General features: G+C 44.3%; 2 protein-coding genes across 5 annotated transcripts; one reads left to right on the plus strand and one right to left on the minus strand.

Annotated features, from left to right (window-relative positions):
* Positions 1-54: 54 nt before the first annotated feature.
* Positions 55-4071, minus strand: LOC109873212 (protein FAM161A). Of its 3 annotated transcripts, none has more exons than XR_004206040.1 (4): positions 2116-4070; positions 983-1954; positions 548-868; positions 55-298 (listed from the first exon to the last, which is right to left on the minus strand). XR_004206040.1 is itself a non-coding variant. In XM_031808454.1 (4 exons), exons 1-4 carry the CDS (start codon positions 2238-2240, stop codon positions 265-267), a joined length of 1281 nt encoding a protein of 426 aa, XP_031664314.1. In that variant the 5' UTR covers positions 2241-4071; the 3' UTR covers positions 55-264. The 3 variants fall into 3 exon arrangements, 2 of the variants coding, with proteins under 2 accessions (XP_031664314.1, XP_031664315.1); XM_031808454.1 differs by having other exon boundaries at positions 719-868; positions 2116-4071; XM_031808455.1 differs by having other exon boundaries at positions 719-868; positions 3415-4067.
* Positions 4072-4121: 50 nt separating this feature from the next.
* zgc:165604 (immunoglobulin domain-containing protein) lies at positions 4122-6974 on the plus strand. Of its 2 annotated transcripts, none has more exons than XM_020464822.2 (6): positions 4122-4289; positions 5135-5289; positions 5398-5596; positions 5771-5926; positions 6243-6353; positions 6524-6974. In XM_020464822.2, exons 1-6 carry the CDS (start codon positions 4226-4228, stop codon positions 6718-6720), a joined length of 882 nt encoding a protein of 293 aa, XP_020320411.1. In that variant the 5' UTR covers positions 4122-4225; the 3' UTR covers positions 6721-6974. The 2 variants fall into 2 exon arrangements, with proteins under 2 accessions (XP_020320411.1, XP_020320410.1); XM_020464821.2 differs by having other exon boundaries at positions 4125-4289; positions 6231-6353.
* The last annotated feature ends 1672 nt before the right edge of the window (positions 6975-8646 follow it).

Raw genomic sequence — 8646 nt, forward strand, 5'->3', positions numbered from 1 at the left:
TCTCAAAGAATGCACTGATATAAGATGGTAGAGAGATGCAACATACAATTTGAATGTGATCAAACACTTGTAATTTAATACACTAGTAAAAACATGTCTTTGTCAGGGTTCGTCCCTCAGAGGAGTCTGCAAGCTCCTCATGGAGATCAGTATCAGTGCCCTCCTAGGCTTCCTCTGTGGCCTCCAGCTGTAAACGCTGGCCCTGTTCCTGGAGCATAGCCTTGCTCCACAGCAGAGCTTCGTCCAGCCCAGCCCGCTCCAGGATCAGGGAGAAACGCTTGTCTGCCTCTCTCCGGGTCTTTGGACAGGACACAACACAATTACACTATGATGTTATCCCCACTCCCCACAAGGCCTAAGTGCGCTACTTTTGTGAAGATGTTATTTTTTATTAATATCTATTTTATTATGATGATTTTTCAGGGGGCTACTTCCCGCTGCTATGGTTGTAGGCACCTGACCTTAGAAGTACTTCACTGTGGCTGAATAGTGTGTACTGGTAAAGTAGGGATATCAGCTGAGTTGCAACTCTATGCTAAACTCTGACCTGCCAGTGGCGCTGGAGCAGCAGTGGTCTACTGTTCACTCTCTCCATCATGTCTGCCAGCTCAGATTGATACTCAGCACTACGCACCTTCATCTCCTTCCTAAGTTACACAAAGGGAGGGCTGAGTAGTAATATTCTGAGAGCTCCCCTCCATGGTCTTAAGAGGTATACCTGTAGTTCTGTTGTTGCCGCTGTGCCCTGGCAGTACTGCGCTGTTTCTGGGCATTGAGCCACTTGGCCACTTTTTTCTGAAGACTACAGCCAGCTTCTGACTTCTGCTGCTCTGCTCTCAGTCTCTTCTCTCTCGTTACTAGTCTCTTCCTGTAAACAGCAGAAGATGTATTCATGAGTCTAAATAGAAACCTGCCACAGTTTAAAAAAACAACAACATTTGCATCAAATTAAGAACTGAAATTCAGTATACTCTGCACATACTTCGCAGCCTCCTCTCGTAGCAGTGCAGACTTGGTAAGTCTTTGTGAGCTGGCCAGAATTCTAGCTAGCTCCCACTTCACCACGGGGCATGGGTCCTTCTTGCCATGCTTTTGAGTTTCCTTAGACGTACTGACAGTCTGATCCCCTCCAGCGTTCACCTGGAAACTAAAAGGCTGTGGCACAGTGGAATGCATTCCCTGTCTGACACTCCTGAGACGGTCCTCAAACCTGTGGTGCAACCTCCCAAAGTCAGGTATAGTCCGGTTGATAACGGGTTGGAAAGTGAGCTTCTTCTCCACTCTCATTGGAGGGGGATGACGAGTAGCCAGCTGGGCACATCTTTTCAGTATGTCCTTATAGGAGCGGACAGGAACTGAACTCTCCGGCTTTGGTCCCTCGTCTCCCTCCTTGGCTGCTGTTCCATCTCCATCACCCTCAGCTACAGCCATCCTCTTGGCAGAACCATGTGCAACCTTTGACCCCAAGTTAAAGGGCTGTTGCATGGCCAGCATGAGATCTCTCCGTTTCTCATAGAGAACCTTTCTCTGCCTCTCACACTCCTCTACGATCTTATCATACAAGGGCAACTGGTTGCTCTTGGGAACAGGGTTCGCTTTGAATCGAGGCAGCGTGGCTGTGGGCTTGTTGGCAGTCTCCTCCCAGGCCTTCCTAAGCTGCCCCTCGCTCTCCTCACGCAGGGTCATCTTGAAAGGCTGCGGCACGGTCACTTTGGGTAGGCATCTCTTATCTTCCTTCAGTTTGGGTGTGATGATCTTTGGTTGGGGACCTTGGGGTTGGGGTTTTGGGTTGTAGTCATCTATGGAGAAGCCCTCCCACATCCACGAAGGAGCATCTCTCGCAGGTAGCAGAGTCCCTGTAAACCCTTCATCCATGTCCTCCTCATTCTCACATGTCACCGAGGTCGCTGACTCTTTGTGCCCCTTTTCATTGCCGCTCCTTACTCCTTCCTCACTAGAGATGATGGAAATGAAATACATTGCAGTGTTGTTGGCTGAGTCACACCTAAATAGCCCACAGTTTACACAAGTTCAGCTCACCTAAATAAGTTGCAGAAGACACATCAATCGTGATTCATACATGTAAGCATGGTGATCATGGGACACCTTTCTCACCATTTACTGTCCAAGGGTGTGGTGACAATTTCAACTGTAATGCACTTCAAAGGTATGTAGACAGGCTGAAAAAACAACAACATGAGAGCTCTGAAACCTTGGAAGAAAGTATGGGCTCTATTCATTCCGTAGCACTGAATATCCGCTTTTTAGCGCGATTGACAATTAAAGGCAATGGTCCCGCAGTCGCAGAGACTGCATTCATGGTACACGCTGCACATGTCGGCTCAATCAGAAATTACGGATCTACAGTAATACGGATTGAATCCATCCCATAGTTTTCCATGCAATAAAGTTGATTTATTATTGATCCAGTTGCCTGGTTACATTTTCTCTATTTGTCCCTCTATTTCTCTAATTCACTGTATCAGACAATTGATAGTGTTATATATTAACAATAGCCAGATGAATTCATTAATAATGTGGACCTGCCATTTATGCCAATTAGTTAAACGAAGTCGACATGGAGTTGGTGGTGGGCACTGCGCTCCAACTGCCCAAGCCGCCTACCTTCAAACAGCTCCAATCAACAAAGCTGCGGGTCTTCAAAGTCACAAAATGCGATTTGTTAGGCTTTACATTTTGAGGCCCTGCGCATTGATTACACTTCTGGTTAACTGGCGAATTTATACAACCATTTAAAATGACCGAATTACGATGTGCGCCCCACATTTTTTACAAAATTATTCCCAGAACAGAGGCCACTTCTTATGACCCCATTCTCCCGTTTGGAACAAGAATTCTGAGAAATAGAACACACGGAACACCGCCTGTTATTAATTTAAGAACTCGTTATGTCACAAGGGACACAAGATTTAATTGCTTTTTAGCTATCACATAATTTGTACCATTACAAGAGAATTCTACAGTAAAATCGAACATATCCGTGAAAGCCTCCAGTCAATGGTGAAAGCATTGGACTTTTTCCAATTTGCATCAAATTCCAATTAATGTCGTCTGCCCCTAATCTGTTTGTCTGTTTATGTTACAGTGCCTTCAGAAATGATTCATATCCCTTGACGTATTCCACATTTTGTTGTGTTACAGCCTGACTTCAAAATGTTAAAAATCCACATTACACACAATCCCATCTACACACAACACCCCATAATGACAAAGTGAAACCATGTTTTTAGATTCTTTTTAAAATTTGTATTGAATATTCATTTACATAATTATTCACACCTCTGAGTACATGTTAAAATCACCATTGGCAGCTATTACAGCAGTACATTTTTCTGTCTTCTGCCCATTATTCTTCAAGCTCTGTCAAATTGGCGTTTGATCATTGATACCAACCATTTTCAAGTATTGCCATCGATTTTCAAGCGGATTTAAGTCAAAATTGTAACTCGGACACATTCGCTGTCTTCTTGGTAAGCGACTCCGGTGTAGATTTGACCTGCTGAAAGTTGAATTAATCTCCCAGTTTCTGGTGGAAAGCAGACTGAACAAGGTTTTCCTCTAGTATTTTGCCTATGTTTAGCTCCATTCTGTTCATTTTTTTTATCCTGAAAAACTCCCCAGTCCTTTACAAAAAAAATGAAAAATAGAATTCCTCTTTAACATTGGTGTGTGGTCCAGTGACAAAATACATCGCAATTTGATCCATTTTAAATTCAGGCTGTAACGCACAAAATGTGGAAAAAGTCAACGGGTGTGAATACTTTCTGAAGACAATACATGTACTTGGTCGCCTACGTCATTGCGGTTCTGTGCGACTTGGTTGGAAGAGCATGATGTTAGCATTGCTAGGCTTGTGGCTTCAATTCCCAGGGCCACCCAAATGTAAAATGTATGCCCATGACGAAGTTGCTTTTGATAAAAGTATCTGCTAAATGGCATATGTGCTATTTCTCTCGACTGAAACTGGTAGCCTAAGGAATTGTGGTTGTAAATCTGTTTTTAGACACATTTTTAGTTGTGTGTGTGTGTGAGAGAGAGAAAGAGAGCGAGCGAGGTGGGGTGGTGGGGGGGGGGTTCACTCAATAGATGAATTATGTTTGCCCAGTCAATGCCTCCACATTTGTAACGAGCAGAAGGGTGGGCTACTGCTACTGATACTGCTGTTATGTGATGGACAGAGAGTAGGCAACATTTCTTCTTAGATATGGGCTGCGCTGGAGGGTGGCTGCTCCAGGCTGTGTGTCTGCTGTCTACCCTTCTGGATTATGGTGAGTTGAGCAAAATATAGATAATATACCTCATAGGGAGATTTTTTTGTTTACCAGTAGCCTGCCTGCCAAAAAGATTGCAGTGTATGATGTCATCTCAGCAGCATATTATTTTGCTACAGAGATGATCCATTATCATTTGAAACTATGGATTTTAAATGTTTTATTATATGATTACATCATGGTAATTTTTTATTTTTTATTTTTTTTAAATGTATGGTATCTAATTGACAAGAACAAACTCCTGGTTATAAAAAAAAACCTGAAATAGAAGATATAGCCTGCTTCTGAAGATGGAAGGTATTTGATATGGCTGAGTTAGACAAATCTAAATGTATATAAAAAAATATATATCAATAGGGGTTTTCACTGCATAGAGAATATGTCTCTATTGTTCTATCTCTGCCTCTCAGTGATGAGCCGTGTTTGGCTGCTTGGCCTGAGCTGTCAGCTGTAATTAGTTCCCAATGTCCATGCTAGTTTCCCACACACATATACAAAGGGCCCGGGGGATGCCTCAGTAGTGGGGAAGGACACATTATTACAGTAATGAGAGCAGGGGAGGGAGGGAGGCCCAGGCCAGGGTCAGGAGCATGCATGGGTCAAACCATTTGAAGCATTTTTGATAGAAACACAAAGAATGGTATTTGTTGTGTCATTAGTTTGTATATAGTTCATTGCTACACCACCAAAAACCCAATAAGTACTAATGTGTGCCGTTCACGCTGCTGTATTACCTTGTATTCACCATAGGACACCTCGTAAATGTGAGAGGAATTTGAATAGTGGAATGTGCTTGCCTTGCCCATTGATAGGTGTTGACCTATGCTCCATCCCCTGTGCAGGTGCAGTGAGGGTAACCATGAGACACTCCAATCTGGAGGTGGTTCAGGGGGACTCGGTGACCCTGCCCTGCTCCTTCTTCACCATGAGTCCCCTGTCCAGACTCAACATCATCTGGACCCTGGCACCTTTCTCTGACCCAGACTCCCCCACACAGGTCTAGTTTGTATCCCCATTAGTAGATATGGTGATGGTGTTGAAACGTTCTGCTTGGCACGTCAGAAAGGTCTCAGTATGCCGATTTGTGTCCCCCACTGTCCCTCAGGTGATAGTGTTTGATCATGGCCAGGTGATCGAGAACCCCTCCCTGACAGGCAGGGTGGGTTTCCTAGGCATCCCCTGGAGTGCTGACATCATCCTCAACAACACACGCATCTCAGATGCTGGCACCTACCGCTGCATGGTGAGCAACCCCCCAGAGACTGGAGACCCTGGTATAGGGGAACTGGCCCTTAACGTCCTGGGTAGGTGGTGCACATACTAAATCACTATAACCATGTCGTATTACTCCCTTAACGCAATTCTCAACGATAACCGCATCTCATTCGGTGTGTGATTTAACATCGAGTCAGCATGCTGTACGTTGAGTTCTGAGTTACTTTGACAATCTGTACCCGATATGTGTTTTGTTCTTTCAGCACCACCCTCGCTGCCCCTGTGCCTGTGGGATGGGGTCACTGATACAGGGGGGAGCGTTGCCCTGTCCTGCATGGTGGCTGAGGGGGTGCCCACTCCCGAGATGCGGTGGGATAAATTGGAACCAGAGGAAATCTCACTACCCATCAACATGGACGGTAAGAGCAGCCATTCTCGAACTAACCCATGACTAGAACCCGAGAGACATTAACAACATGCTGCAGGTGCAGTGGAGCTTGTCTAATGGTAACCTCGTTCCCAGGCTCAATTGCTGCCGCATAGAGAGCCGGCTGGTGGACGAGATTAATCTAACGATCACTTCAGCTACAGCACAGCAATCAGAAAAAGTGTGTCATTCGCACCATTGTGATGGGTTTCATTTTATTTCAGGACTAATAACACTATTGTTGTAAATGCAAACTAATGTTTGTGTCCTGTAACTTCTGTTGTTCCCCATGTCAGGGGACCTATCAGGCTCTGTCCAGATAGTCAACATCTCGTCCCAGAACTCTGGGCTGTACCGCTGCTCCGTCACCAACCTCCTGGGGACCCAGAACTGTTACGTCAATCTGTCTATCTACAGCCGTGAGTCCCTCCCTGGTCTTCAGTTCTCCCTCACTCTACCCCACCCCCAATACTTGTCAATCATATCATACATAAGGATTTTGAAAATGTTGACAAAACAGGTCGGAGTTACTTTAACTGTGTTGGAAGTGCTGGGTTTAGAATCTGAGTACCACGCTCCCTCTCGGCAGCTCCAGCCAGCTCCCCAGGGATCCTCCAGGGGGTGTTGTTGACCCTGTCCATGGCCCTGGTGCTGCTGGCCCTGCTGGTGCTGGTACTGTGGCTTCATCGCTCTGGCCAGAAGAGGAAGTGGACGGAGGGGAAGGAAGAGGAGTGTTATAACGAGATAAGGTACACTCCCTCTCTGATCAAACGCTCCTTTGTTTGATCCCTCCGTCCAAGGAAGACAAAACACCCGGATGGCTTCTACAAAAAAAAAAAAGATTCAACTCTCACTCTACAACTCTTTCAATTGAACATTTGTTTCATAAAATGTGTTAAGAATGAGTGTCCATTGGAGAATGAAGAGAGTTACCTAACCGTGCCCTGCAGATAGACATTGGTTCCCACTATTGAAATATTTCTCCCATAGAATACTTGATAAACTGTAACCTTTTTTGCTAATAAAATGTTTGACTGGGATATGCTCTGGTTTCTGTTCAAGACAGGTGTTCTGCTGTTCTGAATCAATTTTCAAATGATGATAACATTGCCTGACAAAGGCTGATAGAGAAAATAAGACAGGGGAAAGGTAAAATGAAAGCACTCATTGCATTTAATTAGCAAAGGATGACACAAAAAGCTTTAATTTAAATAGAGGGGGGGGGGGGGGGGGGTCACAGAAAACTGTACAGAACTTTTAATATATTGGAATACAGTTTTTAAATAAACCCCCCCCCCCCCAAATAACTAAAATAATTACAATAAAAAACATGGGATGTTTTACATGGGATGGTGTACTATTATACAACATTTGTGCAAAAGAAGTATTAATCGATTCTTCCCAAACTGCATGATTGAATGTGAAGAGCGCCCTTCCACTCGGGAGACGGATCTCTCTTCTGAGGGGAAAACACAAGAGAGAACCTCCCCTAAGACTTAACATAGTGTCTTCCATGAAAAAGAACCAGAAATCCAATAATAATAAAATAGATTTATATATATATTTTTAAATATATATATTTATATACAAAACATGCTGTACATAAATGGCAGAGATTAAGGAATCCCTTTTATTATAGACACCCAGTTCTGTCCAGTAACTTGTGCTTTCCTTTCTCCCAGTAAGAAAAGTACTCCCTGTTGCTTTGGATATTACACTGAGAATAAGGGGAAAGAAAAACAAAAAAAAAGGGCCCCCGCTTACAATGTCTCTGATTTTCCCGAGCCTAGGGAGGACACACGTTAACAAGGGCCGATCAATTAGCTAGATACTGGGTTTTAACATCTGGTAGGCGCCAGCTCCTGTCTGCTCCTCCTCAACAATACCCAAAGACAGCCACGGCGTTAAGATTCAATGATCTGACAAACAAAGACTCAATTTTACATAAGCCCAAGTCCTCAAAAAGTGGAGGATGAAACCAAAAGGATGGTTTTAGAAAATGAAGAGACCTGTAGCTCAAGCAGAATGAAAGAAGAACAAAGGGGCAGTAACCCACTTCAAACCACTGCTGTTTCTGTAGTGGGGGCATCACATTGACTGGCACTTTGAGTAGTGACCCATGAATTCAACCGTGAGGCACAGACTCCCAAGATTCAGACTAAATTAAATTTGCTACTGCATAAATTACCCAGTCTAACTTATGTAGATACCATCTAACCACCTAGCGCTTAACTCCACCCTTCTGTCTCTTCCCTTTGAGACACAATAAGGAGTAGATCATTCCTATTCGTTACCAATGAGAATGCAGTTTTCCACCTATTAGTTCTTACCCTGTAAGAACAGATTCCCAGAGAAATTTTAGTAGACAGTCCGCTAACTAAAGTGAGAGCTAAGACGGCTAGGGGCGAAAACGAGCATACAAGGCAGTCTTCTAGGACCAGCTTTACACTATGGTACAAAAGGTTATTCCAGATAGCTCTACCATTGATATAAATACATGCCCAGACAGACCAAGGTACTGCCACATGGATTACTGTAGTGCTGTAAAGGCTCTGTAACTCTCGGGACAGACCAGAAGGGTGGGAGACGGCCAGCTCGTCTGATATGTGCTCTGGTTAGAGAGATCACGGGAGCGGGTCTCTAGTCTGAAGTGCGTCAAGCGCTTCACTCGCCCGTTAAAAAAGCAGGGTGGCAAAAGCAAACGTCTTAAAG

Source organism: Oncorhynchus kisutch, linkage group LG28 (assembly GCF_002021735.2).
Source record: "Oncorhynchus kisutch isolate 150728-3 linkage group LG28, Okis_V2, whole genome shotgun sequence".
NCBI lineage: Eukaryota > Metazoa > Chordata > Actinopteri > Salmoniformes > Salmonidae > Oncorhynchus > Oncorhynchus kisutch.

What these genes read in the sequence shown, in the direction of transcription:
- LOC109873212 (XM_031808454.1), bottom strand. Translation starts at nt 2,240, where the DNA reads ATGAATAGAGCCCATACTTTCTTCCAAGGTTTCAGAGCTCTCATGTTG. An exon ending in ACACCCTTGGACAGTAAATG is followed by an intron (nt 1,955 to 2,115) that starts GTGAGAAAGGTG and finishes CATCATCTCTAG; the next exon opens with TGAGGAAGGAGTAAGGAGCG. An exon ending in CTACGAGAGGAGGCTGCGAA is followed by an intron (nt 869 to 982) that starts GTATGTGCAGAG and finishes TGCTGTTTACAG; the next exon opens with GAAGAGACTAGTAACGAGAG.
- zgc:165604 (XM_020464821.2), top strand. Translation starts at nt 4,226, where the DNA reads ATGGGCTGCGCTGGAGGGTGGCTGCTCCAGGCTGTGTGTCTGCTGTCT. An exon ending in GTCTACCCTTCTGGATTATG is followed by an intron (nt 4,290 to 5,134) that starts GTGAGTTGAGCA and finishes TCCCCTGTGCAG; the next exon opens with GTGCAGTGAGGGTAACCATG. An exon ending in ACCCAGACTCCCCCACACAG is followed by an intron (nt 5,290 to 5,397) that starts GTCTAGTTTGTA and finishes ACTGTCCCTCAG; the next exon opens with GTGATAGTGTTTGATCATGG.